Genomic DNA, 27,255 nt, shown 5'->3' with positions numbered 1-27,255 from the left:
TTGCATTGATGTTCATCAGTGATATTGGCCTGAAATTTTCTTTTTTTGTGTTGTCCTTGTCTAGTTTTGGTATCAGGGTAATGCCAGCTTCGTAGAATGAGTTAGGGACCCCCCCCCCCCGCCCCAATTTTTTGGAAGAGTTTTAGAAGGATAGGGATTAAGCCTTCTTTGAATGTTTGGTAGAATTCACCAGGGAAGCCATCTGGTCCTGGACTTTTATTTTTGGGGAGGTTTTTGATTACTGTTTCGATCTCCTTACTGGTGATTGGTCTATTCAAGTTTTCTATTTCTTCTTGATTCAGTTTTGGAAGGTTGTATGATTCTAAGAATTTATCCGTTTTTTCCAGATTGTCGAATTGGTTGGCATATAGCTTTTCATAGTATTGTCGTATAATCTTTTGTATTTCTGAGGTGTCTGATGTAGTTTCTCCTCTTTCATTTCTGATTTTACTTATTTGAGCCTTCTGTCTTTTTTTCGTGGTGAGTCTAGCTAAAGGTTTGTCAATTTTGTTTATCTTTTCAAAGAACCAGCTCTTGGTTCTATTAATTTTTTCTATTGTTGTTTTAGTCTCTATTTCATTTATTTCTGCTCTGATTTTTATTATTTTCCTTCTTCTACTGATTTTGGGCTTTGTTTGTTCTTCTTTTTCCAGTTCCTTTAGGTGCACTGTTAGATTGTTCATTTGAGATTTTTCTTGTTTGTTGAGATAGGCCTGTATTGCTATAAACTTCCCTCTTAGAACCGCTTTTGTTGTATCCCATAAATTCTGGCATGTCGTATTTTCATTGTCATTTGTCGCCAGGTATTTTTTGATTTCTCCTTTGATTCCTTCGTGGACCCAAACGTTGTTCAGTAGCATTTTGTTTAATCTCCACATATTTGTGGCTTTTCTGATTTTCTTCCTATAGTTGATTTCTAGTTTCATACCATTGTGGTCAGAAAAAATATGTGGTATTATTTCAATCTTCTTAAATTCATGTAGACTTGTTTTGTGGCCTGATATGTGATCAGTCCTGGAGAATGTTCCATGTGCATTTGAAAAGAACGTGTATTCTTTGGTTTTTGGATGGAATGCTCTGTATATATCTGCTAGGTCCATCTGTTCTAGTGTGTCATTTAAGGCCAATGTTTCCTTATTGATCTTCTGTTTGGATGATCTATCCATTGGTGTAAGTGGAGTGTTAAATTCTCCTACTATTTTTGTGTTACTGTCTATTTCTGTTTTTATGTCTGTTAATAATTGCTTTATGTATTTAGGTGCTCCTACATTGGATGCATAGATATTTACAAGTGTTATATCCTTTTGTTGGATTGTTGCCTTGAACATTATGTGATGCCCTTCTTTGTGTCTTTTTACAGTTTTTGTTTTAAAGTGTATTTTGTCTGACATGAGTACTGCTACCCCAGCTTTCTTTTCATTGCCATTTGCGTGGAGTATCTTTTTCCATCCCTTCACTCTGTTTGTGAGTGTCTTTAGGTCTGAAGCGTGTCACTTGTATGCAGCATATATATATGTCTTGCTTTTTTGTCACATCAGCCACCCTTTGCCTTTTAATTGGAGCGTTTAGTCCATTGACATTTAAAGTAGCTATCGATAAGTATGTACTTACTGCCATTTTTTAACTTTTTTTTTTCCTTAGTGTTTTAGTAGTCTTCTATACAGAATTGATGGTCTCTTTAGTTTGATCTCTGTCTTAAAGCTCTACTCTTTACCTCCCTTCCTCCCTCATTTTATGTTTTTGATATCATATCTAACCCCTTTTGTGCAGTTGTATCCATTACCCTGGTATCGTGGAAATAGATAATTTTTCCTATTTGTGGTCTTCTCTTTTCCCCTTAAATCAGTCCCTTCAACATTTCTTGTAGCACTGATTTCTTTGTGACAAACTCCTTTAATATTTGCTTGTCTGGGAAACTTTTTATCTCTACTTCCGTTTTGAATGATAACCTTGCCAGGTAGAGTATTCTTGGTGTAAGTAGTTTCCTTTTAGCATTTTAAATATATCGTGCCACTCTCTTCTCGCCTGTAAGGTTTCTGCTGAGAAGTCAGCTGATAGCCTTATGGGGTTTTCTTTGTATGTAACTTGTCTTTCTCCTGCGGCTTTTAGGATTCTCTCTGTATCTTTAATTCTGCACATTTTGATTATGATGTGTCTTGGTGTGGGCATCTTTGGGTTTATCTTGTTTGGGGCTCTCTGTGCTTCCTGTACCTGGATGTCTGTTTCCTTCCTTAGGTTAGGGAAGTTTTCATCTATTATTTCTTGAAATAGATTCTCTGCTCCTTTGTCTTGCTCTTCTCCTTCCGGGACACCTGTAACACGGATGTGAGTGTGCTTGATCTTGTCCCAGCGGTCCCTTAGACTGTCCTCACTCTTTTTAATTCTTTTTTCTTTTACCTTTTCAGCTTGGGTAATTTCTTCTAGTCTTTTGTCCAGCTCGCAGATCCATTCTTCTGTATCCTCTACTCTGCTTTTGAGTCCCTCTAGTGAATTTTTCATTTCCACTATTGTATTCTTCATTTCTGATTGGTTCTTTTTTATATCTTTCATTTTTTTGTTGACATTCTCTCTGAGTTCATCTCTTCTTCTCCCCAGATCAGTGAGCATCCTTAACACTCTTTGTTTGAACTCTCTGTCAGGTAGGTTGCTCATTTCTGTTTCACTTAGTTCCTTTTCTGGGGTTTTGTGCTGTTCCCTTGCTTGGAATGTATTCCATTGCCATCTCATTTTGCCTCTTTCCCTGTGCTTGTGGTTGTGTATTAGGTAGGTCAGCTACATCTGCTCTTGGATAGGTGACCTTATGTAAGTGATGGCTTAGGAGGCCTGCAGTGTGCTTCCCTCAGTTCTCAATGTTCCAGGAGTGACCTCTATGTGGTCTACCTGTGTCCTTCTGTTGTGGCCTGTTTGCTCTCCCTGTAGCCACCCAGGGATTCTGAGTTATGCTCCTGGCCAGTTATTGTAATACTCAGCTGCTTGTAGTTGTTGTGGGCCCTTCAGTCTCTTTATCGGGTGTGGGAAGCCCCAGCACAGTTGGCTGCAAGTTCTGATACCACATTTGTGTTGCAGTCTTTCTTTTAAGTGAGTAGGCCACCTGTGTGGCAGGTTGGTAGGCTCAGGGGCTTACAATTGCTATAAGCCTCCAGCCTTCAGGTGTCTTGTCAGCTCCCTGAGGATTACAGCCGGGTGGGGCTGGCCTCAGGCATGGGAGCACCCAGTTGTTTCAGGCTTTGGAAGGTGGGGCAAACCATCTATGTGGGTCTTTGAGAAGCACAAGTCTTCTGCAGCTGACAAGCTCTGCTGCCCACAGGTCCACACACAGTCAACACAGTCCTGCCCCATGTGTGCGCCACGACCTCCTGAAGTGGACCCAGTCTCTCCCCGGTGGGAGCCCCACATGCTTCACCACCACCCCACGCTCTCCACTCACTCCTTGTGCATGCCCTGCCCCCCTGAAGTGGGCTCAGTTGCAGTGCTGCAGAGAATCCAGTCACCAGTCTGTGCAGGCTCACAGGTGGCCTGAGGGCTTGTTGTTGGGTGGGCCAGTCCCTAGGGTGGGCTCCTTGCCCTGGCTGAGCTGGATTAAGTGGTGCTCTAGCAGGTGGGGCAGACCCTGGGCTAGCCGGCCTCAGGGAGAACTCCAATGATGTCTGTGTCAGCATGCCAACACCAGGCCACAACAATGGCCACCGCCAATGTCCCAGTCCCTGGAGAGGTCTCACGTCTCACTGTGATGCACTCAGAGCCTATCAGGTGAGTCTCTTTTCCCCAAAGGGCTGTGCATCTTTCTTTCTGGTGATTTTAGGTTGCTTTCTGAAATGGGTGAGTTCGCCTGGGCCCATTAAGAGCCGGTCTGAATTTCTTTGTGCACCAGCTTTTCTGGGGTTACTCCCCAATGTTTTAGTAGCAGGCAAAGTTAGATATTATGCCACTGGTCTCGATTGTGCTGGGTCCGCAAAGTGCCTACAGCGGGGGCACTCCGCATCTCAGGGCCCCGCTCCTCCAGGGAGGGCTGCGTACCTTTGGGCTGCTCCACGGGGGCCGTGAAGCGCTGCGGATTGTGAAGGCAGCGTTTTTTCTCTCCAGAATGGAGTTGCTGCCTCTTCCACCTCAATTAGGATTGTCCTTTGTTGCAGGAGTTCCTCTTATCGTGTTTTCAGTTCTGTCTCAGGGGTAGTTTTTCCATGAGTAGTTGTAAATTGGCTGTGTCTGTGGGGAAGGTGAGTTCAGTGTCTGCTTACGCAGCCATCTTGACTTCTCTTCCTGTACTTTTAAGCTCATCCATTGAGTTCCTATTTTTGGTTATAGTCTTCCTCAGTTCTAAAATGCCTACATGATTCTTTTTCAAGTTTGCTTTCTCACTATCTACAATATTCAGCTCTGTTTCAGTTTTTCAAGCTGAACTTTTATATCTGTAAACATGGTAAGTGTTATTGTTTTAAAGTCTGTGTCTGAGGAGTCCAGTATCTGGAGTTCATTGGAATGTGTCTGTTGTTTCTTGTTTCTCTAGGTACTTGTTTTTGGTGTTTTGTCACTTTACATGCCTGGTTATCTTTGTTTATCTCTGGATATTGTAAATTAAAAAACATTTCTTGACACAATTTTAGATCTAGAATATCTTCTCCCAGAGAGGATTTTGGTTACTTCTCTTTTGTCTTGATCCACTTGAATCCCTGGTCAAGGTAGGAGATTTCCTGAATCATCCAAATAACATTAGACTACAGTACTTGGGTGCAGTTATTTAGGGTCTTATCCCAAGCTGTGCGTGTGGTTTCTCAGAGATAGCACTCTTGATAGTCTTGGACTCTACTCTTACACCCTAGAATGGCAAAGCTGCTGAAAGTACAGCTTAGCTTCTCAGTCATGTCTTTAGACTTGGCAGACACCTCCCAGGGCAAAAGTAGCCCCAGTATTGTACTTAACTCTCTGGGTTCCAGTTCTCACCGGGATTTCACCTGATGATAATACTATATTTTTAGTTTTTTAATTTTTTTAAGAAGATGATTTTTATATTTCATCTAGCTTTTTTGGTTTTCTTTCCTGAGAAGGTTCGTCTAAATTATCTAGTGTTTCATTGCTTTAGGTCCTTTGATGCCATATTATAAAACTTATATTATCCGTACAGATCACATAAATGGTAAAATGTGATGTCTGATCAATTTGGGTTGCTTTCTTCACGCTTTAAAAATAAGCTGATAAGTAGCTAAAGTAATTTAAATTTCACTTTTCTCTTTCAGTGGTAATCACAGTTGAAATGAAGGATGAGTAATCCACAACCAAAGAGTTTACTCTTAAATGATTGGTTTAATAGAAGACTGGGTCAGGTGGGAAAAACCATTAATGATAGACAAGGGTCTGTTTATCCTGTATAATATTGGAGTGTTTTTCAGGATGTACATATTTTCTTCTTTTTTTCCCCCCAAATGTTTTATTTAGTCAACATTTATTTCTTCACTTTATGCACACAGTTAATGCAAACTTCTTTCTTAATTTAGTCAAAAAATTGTTTTAAATGGCGGAGGAGTTTTGTTTAATTTGCTTTGTAGCATACCAGTTTTCAGTGAAAGAATGAATTTTTTGAATTTCCAAAATGTGAAGGGTGCTGATTCTTGGAATGATGGCTTGCATGCTAGTTGTATAGTAAACTCTTGAATTAAATAGGATTTTATTTAAACAGTTTTAACTTTTGAGTAAATATTGTTGTTAGGTACTGTCTGGGGGGTATCAGTTTTTTTTAGTAACTTATTTTTATGCAATTATTATCTGTTTATTGTAGAAAAGTGCAAAGGTATTACAAGACTGCCCTCACTTCTGGCACCAACTGCAGAGTTCAGGGGTCCCCAGGACTACCCTCACGTTTGATAATTTGTTGGAAGGACTCACAGAACTCACTGAAAGCTCTGAAACCCTTGGCTATGGTTTATTATAGTAGAAGGATACAGGTTAAAATCAGTCAAAGGAAGAGAAGTGTGGGGCAGAGTCCAAAGGGTTCCAGGAGTGGAGCTTCCTGTCGTCCTCTCCTGGAGTCATGGACAGTGTTGACTCCTCCTGGCAATGACATGTGACAATATGTAGAGTATTGCTAACTAGAGAAGCTCACCTGAGCCTCGGTGTCCAGAGTTTTATTGAGAAGATGTAGTTGACTGCCCATGTGACTGACCTTTAGTCTCTAGCACTTCTGGAGATAGAATGGATACTGCATGGTCCAAAGAGCCTAACATAATTACATCGTTAAGAGTGTTTGCTTTAGTCCTCAGATAAACAGAGGTGCTCAAGGTCCCAAATAAACAAAAACACTTGTCCTAGAGATTACTTCCCAGGACATGAGGCAAAGTCCAGATTTCTCTTTGGGTAGGATTAATTCTTTACTAAAGATGAAATTAAAGGAGATAACGAACAGCATTTCAAATCTTTTTACGCGTCTGTTAACATTTTGGAATGTAACTCTTTATATTTTTCTATGCATATTTTTGTTTCTTCCCTTTTTACAAGAATACGTTGTTAGTATACCTGTGTTTTATAACCTTTCTTATTTAACCTTATATTATAAGCCTAATTATGAATAAGTTTAAAAAGACAAGAATTTAACCATATTTATCATATGGTGTTTTCCATAGATGAAATAAAATAGATTATCTTTGACTCAATGAACTTCTTAATTATAATACATAGAATCGTGTGTTAAAAACATTTTTGCCATAATATTGGACATGGCACTTTAACTTTACTACTTTTTAAAAAAATAAAATCTTATCAAAGTAATGCCATTGTATGGTATAAAAATATAAAAGTATTAAAGGACTTCAAATGAACACACTGTTTCCTTGCCTTGCTCTTCTCTACTCCTGTTCTCGTTCTCCAGAGGGAAACTACTTTGAACTATCTGATCTTTCCGTTTAAATTTTTTTGGCTTTCATATTTCTAATTAATAAGTTTCTATAGCTGTTTTTTGATTTGATACTTTCATTTGTAACTTTTTGATATGAAAGGTAAAGATTTAGCTTACTTATTGTCATCTCACATCTGTTTTCTGTTTATCCCACTGTAGTTCTATTTCTCTATTGGATACCTTTCTAAATTCTGAGTGTATACTTACACCTCTATTTCTTTTTCCAGCAACTAACACAGTATTTGTGGACTTAGCACTTTGATGAAGATATTAGTACCTCTACCCTTTCCTTATCAACCTCCTCAATCCTTTTACTTCATAATATCAAGGCTTGTTAACATTTACATTTTGTTCTGTACTTATAATTTAGTCTTTTTGTTTTGTTATAGGTTTATTTTCAACATTAATAATAATAAGTAGTTTCTGCGTTATTATGACCAAGTAAATATTTTTCACTATGGAGCCAAGTAGTATGTATGGTGATTATATTTTCAACATTGTATAGCACTTTGCCTTATTAGGAGTTTCTGATCATCTTTAGTTCTTCCTCTCCTTGTCTGGCTTTATTGTCTCTTTGAGTTCTAGATTCTTAAGGATAGTGTAAAATTTCAGTCTATCCCTCACTCTTCTTTGTCCCCAAATACCTCCTAGAACTTTCTGTCTCCTGCTTAGTCTAGACTGCTTCTTAGATTTGTTGTACAATTGCTATCTTAGCACTTGTCTTACTCTCCAGGATTGGTTCCACTATTTCTTGGATTTCTTGTCGTCCTCTGTTTTGTTTCATATTTTTATTTTGCTGGATAACATCATCTAATTTCATATCTATGAGTTAATTTTCTTTGTCCTTGCCTGTGTGAAAATGTTGTACCCTATACTTGCCTGCTGATTTGGCTGAGTATGCAATTCATTTTCCTTCAATACTTAAGTGGCTTTGCCTTTTTATTTTTCTTCCAGAATCGGGTATTGTCAATGAGAAGTCTTCTAAGATGATTCTCATTCTTTTTTAGATGAACTCTTTATTTTCTCTCAGAGAGCTTTCTAGATATGTTTATCTTTGTTGTGAAATTTCACCTAGATGTGAGTACTTACCTTTTTCTTTTGTTCATTGTCCTGGACTCTCACAGATCTCTTTCTATTTGAAGAGTTGTTTCATTTAGCTTGGGAGTATTTCTTGTCAGTTCTGTTTTGTCTTTTTTTTTCCCTAGAACTATTAATTGGCTATTGGATTGTCTGGATTGGTCATCTGTATCTTGTCTTTGCTTTCTTATTTTCTTTGTGTCACTTTGCTTTACGTTTTTTGGAAAATTTTCTTGGTTTTGTCTCCACCTCTCCAAAAAATAAAAAAATTGGCAAGACGTTGAAACAAACAAATTTTCAAACCTTTTTATTTTCTCATTTCTTTTTTCATAGCATTCTGTTCCGATTTTATGAACTTTATTACATTTCTTGAGGATACAGGCATACCTTGGAGATAATTGTGGATTTTGTTCCAGACCACCACAATAAAGCAAATTTCACAATAAAGTGAGTCACACGAATTTTTTGGTTTCCCAGTGCATATAAAAGTTATGTTTATGCTGTAATGTAGTCTATTAAGTGTGCACAAGCATCATGTCTAAAAAAACAATGCACATACCTTAATTAAAAAATACTTTATTGTTAAAAAATGCTACCCATCATCTGAGCTTTCAGCGAGTCCTAATTTTTTTTGCTACTGAGGGTCTTGCCTTGATGTTCATGGCTGCTGACTAATCAGGGTGGTGGTTGCTGAAGGTTGGGGTGGCTGTGGCAATTTCTTAGAATAAGACAACAGTGAAGTTTGCGATGTTGATTGACTCTTCTTTTCACAAATGATTTCTCTGTAGCATGTGATGCTCTTTGGTAGCATTTTACCCACAGTAGAACTTCTTTGAAAATTGGAGGCAGTTCTCTCAAACCTTCCCACTGCTTTATCAACTAAATTGGTGTAATATTCTAAATCCTTTGTTGTCATTTCAACAATCTTCACAGCATCTTCACCAGGAGCAGATTTCATCTCAAGAAACCACTTTCTTTTCTCACTCATAAAAAGCAACTCCACATCCGTTCAAGTTTTATCAAGAGATTACAGCAATAGATTGTAGCAATTCAGTCACATCTTCAGGCTCCACTTCTAATTCTAGTTCTCTTGCTATTTCCACCGTATCTGCAGTTACTTCCTCCACTGACCTCTTGAACCCCTCAATGTCACCCATGAGGGTTGGAATCAGCTTCTTCCAAACTCTTGTTAATACTGATACTTTGACCTCTTCCCATGAATCATGAATGTTCTTAATGCATCTAGAATGGTGAATCCTTTCCGGGTTTTCAGTTTACTTTGCCCAGATCCATCAGAGGAATCACTGTGGCAGCTACAGCATTATGAAATACATTTCTTCAATCATAAGACTTGAAAGTTGAAATTACTGCTTGATCCATGGGCTGTAGAATGGATGTTGTGTTAGCAGACATGAAAACAACACTAATCTCACTGTAAATCTTCATTAGAGCTCTTGGGTGTCCAGATGCATTGTCAATGAGCAATAGTATTTTGAAAGAAATCTTTTTTTCTGAGCAGTAAGTCTCAACAGTGGCCTTAAAAGATTCCGTAAATGATGTTGTAAACAGATGTGCTGTTATCTGGCTTCATTGTTCCATTTATAGAGGGAAAGCAGAGGAGATTTAGCATAATTCTTAAGGGCCCTAGAATTTTTGGAATGGTAAATAAGTACTGGCTTCAACTTAAAAGTCATCAGCTGCATTAACCCCTAACAGGGGAGTCAGCCTGTCCTTTGAAGTTTTGAAGCCAGTCACTGACTTTTCCTCTCTAGCTATGAAAGTCCTATATGGCATCTTCTTCCAATATAAGGCTGTTTCATCTACATTGAAAATCTGTTGTTTAGTGTAGCCAGTCTCAATTATCTTAGCTAGATCTTCTGGGGAACTTGCTGCAGCTTCTACATCAGCATTTGCTGCTTCACCTTGCCCTTTTTTGTTATGGAGATGGTTTCTTTCCTTAAACCTCATGAACCAAACTCTGCTGGCTTCACACTTTTTCTTCTGCAGCTTCCTCACCTCTCTCAGCCTTCACAGAATTGAAAAGAGTTAGGGCCTTGCTCTGGATGAGGCTTTGGCTTGAGGAAATGTGGCTGGTTTGGCCTTCCATCCAGATGACTAAAACTTTCTCCATATCAGCAATAGGCTGTTTTGCTTTCTTATCCTTCGTGTGTTCACTGGAGTAGCACTTTTAGTTTCCTTCAATAACTTTTCCTTTGCATTCCCAGCTTGGCTAACTTTGGCACAAGAGGCCTAGCTTTCAGCCTGTCTTGGCTTTTGACGTGTATTCCTCACTAAGCTTAATCATTTCTAGCTTTTGATTTAAAGTAGGAGACGTGTGGTTCTTCATTTTCACTTGAATACTTAGAGGCCATTGTAGGGTTAATAATCGGCCTAATTTCAATATTGTTGTGTCTCGGAATAGGGAGGCCGGAGGGGAGAGATGGAGGAATGGCCAGTTGGTGGAGCAGTCAGAACACGCACATTTATCAGTTAAGTTGGCTGTCTTATATGGGTGCTGTTCATGGAACCCCAAAACAATTAAAATAGTAATATCTAAGATCACTGACCACAAATCACCCTGACAAATGTAATAATAATGAAAAAGTTTCAAATATTGCGAGAATTACCAAAATGTGACCAGAGACATGAAATGAACAAATGCTATTGGAAAAATGGTGCTGGTAGACTTGCTTGACACAGGGTTGCCACAAACCTTCATTTTGTAAAAAATGCAGTATCTGTGAAGTTCGATAAAGTGAAGCACAATAAAACGAGGTATGCCTTTACTAATTTGTGCATGTTTAAAAACTTTTTTATTTTGAAACAGTAAGTTGTAGAAATTTTAGAAGTTCAGTACAATTTTTTCCTGACTGATGCCTTTCTACTGAATATTTTAATATGCATTTTCTACAAACCAGAACCTTCTACTTAATCACAATTCAACCATTAAATTTAAGAAATTGTGGAACATGGATGGACTCATGGTTTTATTTTATTGAGTGGGGTATATTGTGTTATTGTCATTATTTTGATGCTCAAATGGTCCTGATTTAGTCAGTAGGAGCATTTTGATATCACTTCTTTGTGTCCTTTGGCATCACGTCATCTTTCTTTGAGAACTTCCTTGCTTTCTGGCACAACACTGTGTTCCAGGCTTATCTTGTACTTTTCCTGCCTTAGCCCTGGAATTGTCTGTCTTCTCAAGGATTCCTGGGTCCTTTTAGTGGAAAGTGGTATTTATAAGATCTTAGCATTAGGTTTGCTCATTGCCATTGGGGTGTTGCTGGTTTTAGCCCCTTTCAGTGGACAGAGCTAGGGTGTGTGTGTGTGTCTGTGTGTGTGAATATTTGTGTATTGAAAACTGTAAGTTCTTACTGATGCTACTTATTCCCATTTAATATTACGGGATTGAATCTAGCTTTTTTCCTTTATGTTGTAAATTCTCTGACAGAGAAACTTGGCTTCCATTATTCTTATGATATTTACTTATTTGATCAATCTTCTTGGATGTAGCCAGTCTTCCATCTCTTCTGTCACTCCCCACCCCTGCATGGACACCTTCTTCTGTTTGGACTGTTAGTCCCCATTCTAGGTTGCCTCCACCCTCTGCATGGAAATTTGCCCCCACCCCCTCAACACCATTTGGCCTTTGATATTCCTCTCCAAGCTGCCTTTCAGCTTGCATGCCCTCTCTACTGTGCTTGGGCTCTGACACACCATATCAGGTTGCCTCTGCCCAGATGCCCTTCTCACCTTGCCTTAGAGTCCTTGTATGCTGCACTAGGGAACATCCCATATGTGGATGCCCTCCTCACCCTACTTCTGGCTCTGATAGCTTCACTCCCACCCCCATCCCAGCTTTGGATATCTTCTTTACTCTTCTTGACCTCCAACTTCTCATACCAGCTCCCTCCCCATCGCCCATCCCTCCCTCTGTGCTCGTCCACATCTAATGGCTTTAGGACTAAATTGTTCTGGGAGGTTGGAGGGGGAGGTGGGGGAAGTATGTTTCGCCTAGGAGTAATTTTCCAGTTTATCATAGTCTTTTATGGTTAACTATTATTTGCTCGTATTTATGAATAAATAATAAAGAAAGAAGAATCTGACTGGGAACTCTGTTTATGTAGGTAGGACTTAGAGTTTTATTTTAGAATTAGCAGATGGGGAGCTGCCCCTTGCTCTGGAGACCTCTAAATTCTAGAAATCAGTTGACATTTCTCTAAGAAACCAGCACTCGTCTATAGTAGCTATACTGGTTTCCCCAAACTACTGTGTGTGTGTGTGTGTGTGTGTGTGTGTGTGTGTGTGTGTGTGTGAGATTACCTCTTTAGTTTTTTGCCTTAGGAGAAAAATGCCGCCTACTTAGCATTACTGTCTTAGAGCTATTGTGGTTGATAATGGGTGTCAGGTCTTCTGTATGTAGATTAATTCCCCAGTTTTCAGCTCTGCATTTCCCACGAGCTCTCCTTTTCTCAATTTCTAGCTTTTCTGGGGTTCTGCAGAGCAGTTTGGTATCTCGGTTATAGTTTCCTTAAGTTCTTTAGGCTTCTTCCTGGCTTTATCAGTTATGGATGCATTTTCACAGGTTTTAAAAATTTCTTGCTGGCTCCCTTCTCAAGGTGGGATCTTTTCAGTTGCAAATAGAAATCCTGTCTAAAATTTACTGAAGAGTTAAAAAACTACTTCTATAACAAGAAATCTAAAGGTATTGTAGTTCTAGGATTGGTTAATTTAACGGTTTGCTGAATCTAGCAAAGATCCAGGTCATTTTCATCTTTCTTCTCTTTCATCTAATCATATCTACTGTTTTTCTTGTCTCATAGTTGTAGCAGTTTTGGGTGTTACTTTCTCACTGAAGAACATCTGAAGTCTGCAGGAGGAAGTTCTTTCCTTGTGTTTTGTTTTTAAGGTCATTAAATAAAACCTTCCCATAACCTCTGCTCACATGTTATCAGAATTCATCCATCACATTTGTATTTGAAAACCGGTGTGTGTGTGTGTGTGTGTATGTGTGAATGGAATTACTATAAATCTACTGTCTTTAGACCTTTGCCTCCTTGATCAGCAGCAGCAGGTATCCTGGGACCTACTCAATTAGTCTGCATTTAAATTTTTATTTATTTATTTTTTTCCCCCAAAGCGCCAGTAGATAGTTGTATGTCATAGTTGCACAGCCTTCTAGTTGCTGCATGTGGGACGCGGCCTCAGCATGGCCGGAGAAGCGGTGCGTAGGTGCACGGCCGGGATCCGAACCAGGGCTGCCAGCAGCGGAGCGCGTGCACTTAACCGCTAAGCCACAGGGCCAGCCCTCAATTAGTCTGCATTTAAACAAGATTCCCCAAGTCAGCAAGAAGACTTCTGCAGGTCAACAAGATGGCTTGATTGTACATTAGTATTGAGAAGTACTGATCTAGAGAGGTCAAGATTTAACCCCCTGGGACTTTTATACCACTTATAAAAGGTCCAGGGTCTCAAAATACCTGAACAAAAAATCGAGGTTCAGTGAGAAAGGAAGGAGGAGGAGCAGTCAGTGTGGAATGGCTCTTGGTTTGGCAACCAACAATGTCTGCCCATACCCCTTTTCCTTTTTTTTTGGTTGTGGTTGTGTGTGTGTGTATGTTCTTATTTCTTATCATTCTTATAGAAAGAAGAAAAGATGAATGGAGGTGCAGCTAATCTGTCATCTTGAATAGGAATTCTGTTACTGATTCTCTTTTATTGAACCTTATAAAATATTAATGGTGTGCATATATAATGTACTATCATCTAAAATTCTTAAAGGAGGTGAAATAGATCCTTGTTAACCTTCATTTTAGGGTGTATTCATTTTCTATTGTTCTATGACAATATTGCCACAAACTTAGCAGCTTAAAACAATATACTTTTATTTTCTCACAGTTTTTGTGATTCAGCAGTCTGGGCATGGCTAGCTGGGTCCTCTGCAAAGCTGCAATCAAGTTTTTGGCCAGGGCTGGGTTCTCACCTAGGGAGAGCTCACATGGTTGTTGGCATCATTCAGTTCCATAGGGGCTCTTGGACTGAGGGCCTCAGTTTTTTTGCTGGCTGTCACCAGAGACCTTCCTTAGTTGCTTGCATATGGCCCTCTCCGTAGGCCAGCTTACAGCATAGCAGCTTGCATCTTCAAAGTCAGTAAGTTAGCATCCTAGCAAGATGGACATTAAAATCTTACGTAGTCACATGCAGTCCATCATCTTTGTCATATTATGTTGGTTAGAAGTCAGTCATAGGTCAGTCATGTCCACACTCGAGGGAGAATTACACAAGGACATGAATATCAAGAGGTGGGGATCACAGGGACCATCTTAGAATTTATCGCAAAGAGTGTACATCTGACTGTAAGGATAACTGATGACATGAATTATGCATTGTATTGAGGCGTCTACTTAAAACTTGTGCTGTTTTTTATACTAAGATAATCAAGAAATTTGCTGATGTAGCCAAATATTTAAAATCATTGACATAAGCCTTGATGATAATCTTTGTAATATTAATTATTGCAAGTTTCTTAGTTTTGAGTTTATTAATATGGTTAATAGTATTTCATGAATTAAGTTTAGACATTTATTTTTTCTTTTTTTAGTTGACTATATTGTGGAGTATGACTATGATGCTATACATGATGATGAATTAACTATTCGAGTTGGGGAAATCATCAGGAACGTGAAAAAACTACAGGAGGAAGGATGGCTAGAAGGAGAACTAAATGGGAGAAGAGGAATGTTTCCTGATAATTTTGTTAAGGTAAGTATTCTCAGTTAAATTTCTAGCTGTTACTTTATAGGATTTAATCTTTAAGAAATAAATGTATATTTAAAACTAAAATGTTTTAGATAAACATTTACTCTGTAGAATTTAAAAAACTAGAGGTCTGCTATAATGGTTATCATTGTTGCTTGGTGTCCTGGTGGATAATAACACTGTGTGTGTGTGTGTCGGTTTGTATATGTGTATATGTATCTGTCTACCTGTCATTTTTTTTTTTAATTAAAAGTAGTAGTTTGCGTTTGGGTAGCACTTTGTAATTTACAAAGTAGTTTTGCTCTGTACATTCTCATTTGACTGAGAAGTTAAATGATTTATCCACTGTTGAATAGCTAATAAGATATAGAATCTGAACTGAAGTTTGGAATAGTTGCCTCTTTACTTGAGTCATATTGTATCTTGTTGCTTTTCCAGGCCCTTTGAGAATGTCTTAGATTCCTGTTAAGTTTCAGCGTTGTGTCAGTTATCTATTAAGTAACAGTTACTCTTGGACCACCACCAAACATTCCTTTTTTAGTAAATATTCTAGTCACCTCTGCCGGAAAAAATCAAGATTCTTAAATTGGTTACAAACTAATAAAGTTCTCAATAGTTTAGAGAAGAAAAAAAATGTAAAGAATATCTCTGTATTTACACTTCATTTGTAATTGTCTTGTTTTCTGTATTAGTTTTCTTACACTCAGCCATGTTCTTGGCCTCATTAGATTATGATTATGAGTTCTTTTGGGAAAGCTAGAGCATATGTCTCATTTCTTTGTCCATCTTGCACGGTAGTTGTTAGAATACCCACACAATGTGAGTGTTTAGTAAATATTTGTTCCCTGAATAAATTTGTGTTTATTTTAGTTGTGGTTTTTACCTCTCAGTATAAACACATACTTTACTCTCTTAATTGATTTTGGAGAAGGTGAACCAACTACACCTTACCTAGTTATATTTTATCTCTTGAAACATCTGAGAAAAGCTATAGTAGGGAATTGAACTTATAAGTTTGTTTTTATTTTTTGTTTTATACATTGACTTCTTTTTTATAACCTAAAATGGAATGTAATGCAGATACCATGGAAATTGGAGTAGGATAACTGGATTTCAACACAGTCAAGTTCCAGCTTTGCCCTTTGTTGGTGGTATGATGTAGGGCAAATCACGTAATTTCTGTTTTCTTCTGAAGGATATATTGAGGGTCTGTATGTAGTAAGCCATGACATTGGCCTCTCATCCCTTTTTTTTTTTTTAAAAGGAAAATGGTTTTTCAGAGAAAATATATTGAAGTAATAAAACACTGGTTAAAAAAAATAAGTAAGAAATATTTATATAGTTCTTTTAATTGTGTACTGATGTTTACTCCTAGTAGTGGAGATTATCTGTCATGGGACTCTATTTTGAAATATGTTTTACTTTCCTGTTTTTAGTACAAATAATACTATAACTTGAGTTTAATGAACTGCCTGCTAATAGGGGATGTAGTTTGAGTATGCTAGGTAATAGAGGGAAGCTTAATCTGGGATTAAAAATTACAGGGTACTGGAGTAGAGTTGGAGACATCAGTATGAACTCAATGTTTAGTTTAAAATATGTACAGATGCATACAGACATAATTATATATGTGCGTCTTTATACTTGGATTAGTATACATGCATAGATATATTTCTCAGCTCTTTCCACTGAGAGTGCTAGAAGCAGTGACATGGTAGTAGCAGTGAGTATACCCAGTGCCCATATCATTTCTAAATATCATTCTCCAATAAAAGGAAGCAGGGCTCCTTGGAGAAATGACTGATTCTAGTGCTAAGGCAAGGAAAATAAAAAGATGAGCCTTGAGCATCTAGTAGTGCCAGAAAGTAAGGAAGTCCTTGAAAAAACAAAATGATGGGCCCATGTCAAAGCAACATAGGAGCTAACCTGTAAGAGCTCTCAAAGTCCAGAGCTGGAACAATTTGAGCAACAAAATAACCTAGTATTTGATTATTACCCAAAGTAGAACATAAATATGCATGAGTCCATGCTGATATAAATAAATGGTTGAGTAAATAGGGGAGATGGGATAAATCTTCTAGAATTATTCCAAATGATATTTGTAGATACTTCCTTTCCCTCCCCCTTCCGCCTTTGAGAAGCATCCCTCAGGTGTGGGCTGGACCAAAGAATAGATGAAAGAGAAAAATAGTACCTTTACAGTGGAGAAACCTGCAAGTACTACCTTAACCAAGTGATCAAGGCTTAACATCATCAGTGATAAATTATGTTGATAATGTGTGTCTCTTTGTCCTCTGTGGTATTTATTCTTCCCCCCAAACTCATAATCCCAGTCTAAGAGTGAGAAAAATAGTAGACAAACCCAGATTGAGGATCGTTCTATAAAATACCTGGCCAGTACTCTTCAGAAATTTCAAGGTCAGGGCCCGGCCCCGTGGCCAAGTGGTTAAAGTTCTGTGTGTTCTGCTTCAGCAGCCTGGGTTCATGGGTTTGGATCCCAGGTGCAGGCCTACTCCACTCACTAGCCATGCTGTGCTGGTGTCCCACGTACAAAATAGAGGAAGATTGGCACAGATGGTAGCTCAGGGCGAATCTTCCTCAGCGAAAAAAAAAGTTCAAGGTCGGAAAAACAGACTGAGAAACTGATGTTGACTAGAGAAGACTATGAAGACATGATGACCAAATGCATTGTGATATCCTGCATCGGATTCTGGAGCAGAAAAAGGATGTTAGTGGAAAAGCTGATGAAATCTGTATAAAGTCGGTAGTTTAGTTAATAGTAATGTATCAGTGTTAATTTCTTAGTTTTGACAAGTGTAACGTGGTTATGCAAGATATCAACATTAGGGGAAACTGAGTGAAGGATATATGGGAACTGTGTGCACTCCTTTGCAACTCTTCTGTAAACCTAAAATTATTCCTAAGTAAAATTTTTATTAAAAAAACCCACAGGTAATCAACAGCAGTGGATAATCCACAGTTTAATAAGATAGTTGGCCTTGTCACTTCAGATGTATATGCAAAGATTCAAGGAAAAGTTGTAATTTATAATTCATTGTCCACTTGAAAATAAGCCTTTTAGTGGGACATTAGGGTACATATGTTATTTTGTAAATGTGAGAGTGGAGTGGATGGTAGAACTAGGCTTCCTATAAAAAACTTATGTCCCTGTTATTGTTTCAGATAGCTATACTGAAGAGCAGTGATATTCAAATTAGCTGGAAGATGAATAGAAAGGTCAAATCATTTTTGCAGCTACTGTGAAAAACTTTATAGACACTGCAAATTTGTTTTGTGACACTTTTCCATTTCAGTGTCCCTTTGCAATGTTAGTTCATCTTTATATGATTTAAAAAATATTTTACAAAGCATATAGAAGGATCTGTGAACTTAATGTACAGAATCTTATCATTTTGTCATTTTTGTTTCAGTGTTACTTTATAATAAAGAGATAGAACATTACAGATAAAATTGAGATCTTTGTTACCCCCTTCTCATTTCCCTCTCCCCCAACCACCTGTATTCTGAAGTTGTATGTATCCTTCTAATACATAGTTTCATACATATTTATCTGTGTATACACAAATAGTATTTTGTGTGATTTAGATATTTACATAATTATTGTGTCAGATTGCAACTTTTTTTATACTTAACATGAGATTTCAATGAGATTTCACTTCTGCTACAATGTGTTTTGTAACACTAGTTAACTCATAAATGATTGGTAGATAGAGGAATAATACCAGGACAATGGGAAAGTTGTGTTAGTTTCTTTTCTAGGTAAGGGGAGCTGTGATAAAGAGTATAGAATTATGATTTCAGCAAGAAAGGGATAGGCTCTCAGCTTGGCTGCTTGCATAGGCAAGAGTTCTTTTGGCTCTTAAATAAAACTTTTTGTTTTTGTTAAAATGATTATCTGTTCCTGGGTATTTTCCTCCAAGTTACATAGTCCTAGCATTGTAGGGCTCTTAGCCCCTGGTGCTCACCTCCACTTCTGTCTGTGCTGTCTCAGCGTCCACAAGCCAACATTTCCACTTCATTGTTTTTATGCATTTTTAATAGCTCCTAAGGAATCCATCTGTCATAACTGCTTGGGCAGTCTTAAGTTATCGCCCATCTTTCGAGGTTTCAGTTGTTGTTATTTATTTATTTATTTATATTTTTAGTGCTCAGGTTCCAAAGTTTCGTTGGTTTAGAGTGATCTGCTCCAGATCATACTTTTTGCATAATCACGGGTGTTTTTAGTGTTCGGTTTAGAAGTTTTCACATAAGCAGTGGTATTTTAGTGTGTAAATCTTTCAAAATGTTATTGTGTTTAGGAATGCACATTTGGTGGTATAGTAGAAATTCTTTTAGCACTAGTTAATTTTTTAACAGTCATATAGTGTTCCATTGTATGTCTCTACCACATTTTTTGAATATTTAGCACTATTTTCCAATTTTTAGCCATTAAAAACAGTGCTGCAATGAACATCCTTTTGTAGGGTATGTACACAGCTGAGAATTTGCTACATCCTAGGATATGCACATATTCAGCTATACTAGATATTGTCAAATTTCTCATTAAATAATTCTACCAATTTAATCTCCTACCAGTAGTATAAAAAGAGTGCTTTTCTTCCACATTCTCAGTAACATTTCATACCATCAGATTTTCTTTTCTGCTTTTTCTTTTTGCTAATTTTACAGATCTGCAGTAGTATCCACCATGTTTCAGTGTTTCATTTTTGTTATTGCTAGTGAAGTTAGGCATCTTTTCACATTTATTGGCCATTTAAATTTCTTTTTATGTGCATAGCTTATTCAGATATTTCTTCCATTTTTCCATTGAGTTCTTGCTCATTTTCTCATTGATTTGTAGTAGTTCTTAATGTGTTATGAATACTAGTCCTTTGTCTTCCTTCTGCTTATGTCTTTTATCCTTCATAAGTGCTTTTTGTGACTTGTCTAAGTGTAACTTGGGAGCGGGCAAGGTTTAAAGATATTCTATGTTTTCATTAGTTTTGAAGTTTTGATATTCAGTATATGTCTTTCATCAGTCTTGCTTTTTTGTATATATGTGATTTAGGCACTAATTAAATTTTTTTCACATGAAAAAATATCAAATAGTCTACTTTTCCCTCATTGATTTTTTTTTTTTTTTGTGAGGAAGATCAGCCCTGAGCTAACATCCGTGCTAATCCTCCTCTTTTTTGCTGAGGAAGACTGGCCCTGAGCTAACGTCTATTGCCAATCCTTCTCCTTTTTTTCCCCCAAAAGCCCCAGTAGATAGTTGTCTGTCATAGCTGCACATCCTTCTAGTTGCTGTATGTGGGACGTGGTCTCAGGATGGCCAGAGACGCGGTGCATTGGTGTGCACCCGGGATCCGAACCCAGGGGCCCTTAGATGGGGCCGGCCCCATGGCTTAGTGGTTAAGTGCTCGAGCTCCGCTGCTGGCGGCCCGGGTTCGGATCCCGGGCGTGCACCGACGCACCGCATCTCTGGCCATGCTGAGACCACGTCCCACATACAGCAGCTAGAAGGATGTGCAGCTATGACAGACAACTGTCTACTGGGGCTTTGGGGGAAAAATAAATAAATAAAATTAAAAAAAAAAGATAGGTTAGATGAATACTCAGTGTAGTCTGTGTCTGGCAAAAGCACAAGGTGTTTTGTGGTAGAAATAATTAGATGGACTACTTTGGCTGAATGAGAAGTTTTCATATTGGGGTGGTAATGGAGTTTAAGGGCAAAAGTATGGATTAAAACCAATGGTACAGTGCATTTTGAATATCATTTAAAGGTTTTCAAACTATTTAAAAGATAATAGGGAAGTCACAGAGTTTTTGGAGACAGGAGAGAGAAGATAGAATGCTTTAACAGATTAATTTGAGTGAGAAGGAAAGGTTTTAAAGAGAGTTGAAGCTATGAAGTATAATAATGGAGACGAGAGTGGTGCAGTGAGAATGGAAATGAAGGGATAGCTAATAGGCTAATAATACTTTTTATTTGTGTTAATACTTTGCATGTTCACACATTTTTTTTCTCTCTTTATTCTGACATCTTTGAAAGTTACATGGGGAATGTCATTCTTGCCCAAAGTCATACTGGTAATAGTGGGGCAAGGATTTTGTGGTAGATAGCTCTATGATAGGCAAATGTCAGGCTATTTTTAGATGAGAAATGTAGTATATATGGTATGTGCTGGTTGTTAGAGAAATGTGGTCATTTTGTTACGTTCTTTGCTTTTGAAAATCTAAGGACAAAGAGATACGAATCTTAGCTGTTGAAATTCCCCAGTAGCGTCAGCATAGTTAAAGATGTTAGAATTATAAAATTAAAAAGTGCTTGTGATAACCTAATTTAGAATTGACCCTGGAAAAAGAAAAAACTGCTTCCTCAAATTGCATTTTTACGGAAACGAACTTTTTTTTTTTCCAAAATGAAACTTGAGAGATTTCAGAAAAAGGCATTTGACATTAAGTGCATTTCAGAGTCTAAAGATGGAATGGAAATATGTGAAAAATGTAAAAATAATAAGGTATTTAGAAAATAAAGCAGGGCTTACAATGCTCATGTAAAGTTTTCTGTAGGTAACTTTATAAAATGGAATCAATCAGTTTCATTCATGTTCTTCTACTGACTCCATTTCTAGAAATTCTGCTGAAAAACAAGGTTTTGTTATACAGGTTAAGGAAATTAGAAGGCGGCTCAGGGTATTAGTCAGAATACGATAGCTTACACTATAATACCAACATCAAAATCTCAGTGGTGGCATAAAATAATGAAAGAGTACATCTTTTCATGCAGAATTTATTGTAGTCCAGCTAGTGAGTTATGTTAAATAAGAGTAAAATAAGAGATTTTTTTCTACATTGCAAATAAGTTTAACAGCAACTTTAGCACCAATTAAGGGATACTTCTCAGTAGGCTTTCTTTGCAGCATGTGCTTTTCATCAGCCACATGTCTCTTGCAGCAGTTAGAGCAGGGCTTTCAATTTTATTTAGATAGTGGGTCTATTCAATAGCCTTGTTCTCTAGGTATCCTCTCTTGAGCTGTTTTTTAATAAGATCAGTAGCAATACTGTGGCATATCGTCCTCTATACCCTGCCTCTCAATTGTTTTATTCTTTTCTGTTTGCCATTCATTCATTTGTTCAAATATCTACTGAGGTTCTGTGTGCTAGGACTTTTTATAGATACTAGGGACACAATGTGAATAACACAGATAAGGTCTCTCCTCTTTATAAGCTTATATTCTAATGGTGGGGGGTCAACAAAAATATGAAAAAATAAATGAATAAGACGAAGGTCATTTTTAATAGTCATGAGTGCTTTGAAAGAAAAAAAATGAGTGGTGGGGGCTGGAAAATGCCATTGATACTTTGAGCTGGGTGTTCTTGGATAGCATCTCAAAGGTTATTTGGGCAATAAAACACAGAAGGGTGTAGAGGAGATAAGGAACAAGTTCCCTTTGAGAAGGATCCCTGAAATTAGAGGAAGGTAGGCTCAATGTGATGGTTGCTGTTGCCAACTACCATACTAGAGCTACTTCAAGAAGAGAGCATGGCGTTGTGAAAGGAACATGGCCTTTGAAGTCAGGATGTGTAGATCTCTATTTGACTTCTTAACCCCTCCCCCCATACCCAAACACACACCTACTGTGTGTTCTTCCTAAAGATGCTTCACTCTAGAGCATATGTAAAAGTGGGGAATCCCACCTGGTTGGGTTGTTGGTAGGAATTAGATTTTGTCTGTATATGCCTTGTATGTAGTAGATATGTCAGATTTTATTTTATACGGTTATTTTCTTTCTCAGGAACTGCCCATCCATTTCAAAGGGGAAACCAGATGAAAATCAGCTAAATTGTTAATTTAATCAATAAATGGGTGTTTTTTTTCAGTGCCTGCATATGTCAGGTGCTGTTAAATGTTAATACTAATAAAGTAGGTAAATAAAGTAGAACTTTTCTAATTGCCCTTTAAAAAAAGTTAGTAGTTTTTAAGGAAGGACAAAAATAAAAAGGAGAGTAGTTAAAAGGAGAAAATATGGGACAAACTGTTGGCCTGATTAGCGTATTTCCATTTCCCTAAACCAAATCTGTGGTCTTGGTGGTCATAGTGGTGGTGGAACCAATCAAATCTTATTTAAAAGTGGGCCAACTGGATGAGAAGCTGGACAATGGAAAAGCTTTTAGTGTGTCAGGATTTGTGTAAGCTCTAGCTCCTCAGGGTAAAACTAATTTTGATAGATCTTTTCTGTGGAACTGAAGTCTTATATTTAGAAAAATGATCTGGTGGAAATGATTGTTTTTTGTTGAGTTCTTTGGAATGGAAAAGGTAGTTCTTTGAAGATGAGGGGGCTAAAATAAAATGCCTTTGGAAAGTTGGTTCCATTACTGAAAAAGGAGAGAAAGCAGACATCTGTGAGGACTTGTTATTAAAAGCTGAGGATTTGTGTTCAAGTCCTGGTAGAAGTATTAGTGGTAAAAATATTTAAAAAAATCAGAATATTGGTTGAGGACCTTGGATCTAAATCTAAGCTTTATTTTACTCAAGAGGGAACCTGTGCTGAAAAAAGAAAAATGAGTTAACTCCAAGGCCAGCCAGTTTCTCACCCAGCAGTAACAAGGAACTCCTCGTTACTGCTGGGTTGGGTGCGAGTTCAGGCTCCATTAGGTTTTGACTGATACCCTCCTTGCTGGAAGGGCAGGTGTGCCTCATTAGTTCTGCCTTGTGGCCTCCACTGACAGTAGGGGGAGAGGGGTCTCATTCCCACCTGCTGGGGAGGAAAGTCCCAGCTCTCCACTTGGCCTTCTCTGACACACCCAGGCTAAGGATATGGTTTTCTGTGGTATTTGACAGCAGTAGAGTGGTTATTGTTTAAGAACTTTCTTTCTTGCTAGCCTACCCTTTTCTTGGTCCTTTGGCTAGAAAGAGCAGACATTTCGTAGAGCTTTCTTCTCTGCTCATGAGCATTTCCAGGTTGCCAGCTTTTCTAGTACCAAATCTGGAATATATGAGGCAAAGAGAAAACCCAGTGAACTCATTTAACCAGGTTCTGAGGAACCTGTTCTCTGGCTGGTCTACCTTCTTTTCTCCAACTTTCAGAATATTTTTATCTATTTCTTTTTAATATATAATGTCCAGAGTTTTTAACTGAACTTAGTGGGAGGAATAGGGAATAGTACATCTATTCCATCTCTCCGTAAGGGGAAATCTAGATGGTGATGCATTTTATTAGAGATTGTAAGAACACATCCGTAACAGTCTAAAAACTTATTATATGGAAGAGTTTCTCCTTTTAGAAGTGGTGTAGAAATAACTGTTTCTTCTTAAGCTGCTGTTAAAAAGCTGGTGTTCAGAAAAATATAACATTAGTTACCATTAACACAAGAATAGATTAGCATTCAGTAAAAAGGTAATAAGCATAGTTGATACCCTTTATTTTCTTTTAAGTTATGAGTCGCTTCTGAAGGTTAAGATAACACATGAAAGTAGCTAAGAGTGCACTTGACTAGTTATAGGCATTTAATACATGTTAGTGGACTCTGTTCACTGATGAGCTTCATATATGGTAGAGTGCATAGTCTGATCACCTGTGTGAGTCAGAGGAGGCTGGGGAGGAGGAGGGGAGGAGCACTACTGTAGAAGGCACACTTGGTAGTTTCACAAGGGCTGAAGCAGAGGGGGTTATGGAGAAAGCAAAGAAATATCGGTGAAATAAGCTATTAAAAGAGGGTAACAGAAAGATCTTTATTAGTTGTACTTAAAGAGTATTAGTAGGACAGTATTTATGGATGGCGGATGCTAATCTGCGAGCCTCAAAGCAGCTTTCTTGTGTGAGCTCTATACTGATCCTGGAGGTGCTACGGGTTATTATATGATCTGTTATTGTTGTGATGTTTTTACTTTAGTGCTTTAAAAAATAAGGGCATATGTTCACAGAAGATGATTCAAGTGCTGGTAAGTGAATTTCTCTTCCTTATTATTATTTTTTTTAATAATTTTATTTATTTATTTATTTTTCCCCCAAAGCCCCAGTAGATAGTTGCATGTCACAGTTGCACATCCTAGTTGCTGTATGTGGGATGCAGCCTCAGCATGGCCGGAGAAGCAGTGCGTCGGTGCGCGCCCGGGATCTGAATCCCGGCCACCAGCAGCGGAGTGCACGCGCACTTAACCACTAAGCCACGGGGCCGGCCCCTCTTCCTTATATTTTTAAATTTAAAATGAAATTTTGGTCACTTTTGAAGAGTTCTTGGAGCTTGATAAAATGTTTTAGACTTTTTGATATAATAAGGAACACGGAAACAAAAGTTACTCACATGTAAGTATTTTAGGAAGTTGACAAGTGAATAAAAATCATTTGGATTTTTTTTCTATGTTTAGACTTAAAGTTCTGGCAATTCTTTTTTTCTATTTAGGAAAATGATTTAAATCATTGAATCTGCTTTTTTAAAATAATTAGGCAGTTTGACAACTTATCTTGCATTTAAAAATGTTTGTCATCATTTTATTTCTAGATTCCATAGGTTAAATGGTTAAGTAGACATTAGATCTTTAAATGTATTTAAAATCTTTTTAAAAGCTGCTTTTAAAGAAAAATTAAATAGCAATGTGGGGAAATAGATGGTGATCTGATATACATTGCTGTTTGGAAGGGTCTCAGTGATGTTTTTGTTTTTAAATATCACATTCTTTTTCTAGAAGAATGCTGATTTAGTTTTTGAATCTGTTGGTATTCTACTGTTCCCATAAGCAGAATTATTATTTGAATGAAGGACATGACAGGTTGATTTTTTGTGACTTTTATTTTTTTGAATCCTTTATGCAAACTGTTATTTAGTTTGCTTAGATAAATATCAGTGATGTTTTCAAGCATTAGGAGATGTATTGCTGAGTTTAATAGAACAGTTCAGGAAGCTAGCTTTATATCAGAAGAACATTTGGTGTTTGATTTACTTTCATTAATTGGAAACACAGAGTGGAAAACAACTCTGTAGATATCAGAATACTAGATGGAAGATGACTTTACTTGCTTAATGGGAATTAGGATAAAAACAACAGATGAAATGTCAAAGTTGTGTATAGTCATTTATGATACATCATAGTACATTTTCTATTACATACTGTAAAACATTACATAGTGATTAAGAACAATTTGTTCTGTGACTTGGGTTATTTTTGATAATATTCGGAATGTCATAAGACTGTATTCACTGAATTAGAGAAATAGTTCTGTATGGGTAATGCTAGAAAAGATGTGTAAGGATTTAAATTTAGTAATGTGTGCTCACACAACTAAGACCTTCCTCTAAGTACTGTAGAACAGTTTGACTTATAGCACTGTTATTTGTGGGCACACTAGATTTTTCATTAAAAAAAATCACTGAAGTAATACATGTTGAAACAAAATTTAAGCAGTATAGAAGTATCTATTGTGGAGAGTACATTTCTTTCCTGTTTATAACACTCCTTCAGCCTCCTTGCACTTTGAGGAATTTGGTAGATACCTTATTGACTGTTTTCTAAGAATATCTTTTAAACTGAATTATTTGTATCCCCTTCCCCCATTATATTCTGTATTTTACACCGTAAATTTAAATTCAAGACATTATTATATAAATCATGTTAATGTTTACCCAAGACTTACCTGGAAAGTTAAATTCTAATTTTTTCCCCTTAAGGAATTAATAAATTTTGTTTCTGCTAAGGTATTTCAAGTTGAGAAATAATTTAAACCACAAAAGCTTGAGTGCGAGGCCTGGGATTTCTCCCAGTCTTACTCTTTGGATCAACACTCATTGCCTGCTTGTCAGTGTCATCTGTGGCCTCAAGGAGTCTAGCAGCTTTGAGCGAAGGAGATCCATGTAGGCCTGATGTCTTTTGAGTCATAGATACACTAGCCCTCATTCCCTGCAGTTCTTATCCTGAAACCCCTTCATCTTAGGGCTGAAAGCGCAGATAACATTTTTTAAATTAACAAAACTAGTATGAAAAATGTCACCATTATAAATTATTGGGGTATTTTCAGTCCGTTTTACGCTGTGGTATGTCTGAAAGAATACGGGTAAAAGAGGAGTTCTTTATTTAGTGTTTATCCCACTCTACTTCACTTGGCTCTCATTAACATTCTTGTGATAGGAAAAGGGAAGGAGTAGGATGCCACTGACAATGAATGTACATAACTTTTTCCCCCTCTTTTCCTACTTTTGCCTTTTCCAAATGGGGGAGGGGCTGTTGAAATAGGGAGGCCCTTTGTCCATACGGGAGAGACAACAATTATGTGGAGAATAGCATCTTTGGGGGAGAGAGTAAGTTTAGAAACTTTCAAAATAGTCCTGCTATATTATGTCTGTCATTGTTGTTTCCCTTGACGATTTTGATATATTTGCACTCAGAAGGTACATTTTGGTTTCATATTAAGGAGATTTTTCTCCTGTTAGTCATTTTATTTTGGACTTGAGGGCTTTTTGTGAATATTCAGTTTAATCATAATAAAAAGGAAAATCTAATGACTTGAAGTAATTCCTTCTGGATCATTCCTTAT

The 27,255-nt window shown here is 37.5% G+C and overlaps 1 protein-coding gene across 1 annotated transcript in view; it reads left to right on the top strand.

The window, feature by feature from the left end:
• CD2AP (CD2 associated protein) overlaps positions 1-27,255 on the top strand; it is a 141,346-nt gene that overhangs the window by 28,535 nt on the left and 85,556 nt on the right. Inside the window, exon 2 of the mRNA XM_058554194.1 lies at positions 14,565-14,725. Coding sequence (XP_058410177.1) covers positions 14,565-14,725 — 161 coding nt within the window. The remainder of the gene's footprint in view (positions 1-14,564; positions 14,726-27,255) is intronic.

The sequence above is a fragment of the Diceros bicornis genome, chromosome 14 (assembly GCF_020826845.1).
Source record: "Diceros bicornis minor isolate mBicDic1 chromosome 14, mDicBic1.mat.cur, whole genome shotgun sequence".
NCBI classification, from domain to species: domain Eukaryota; kingdom Metazoa; phylum Chordata; class Mammalia; order Perissodactyla; family Rhinocerotidae; genus Diceros; species Diceros bicornis.
Note: the sequence above shows the minus strand (reverse complement) of the source record. Positions and strands in the feature narration are given on the sequence as shown.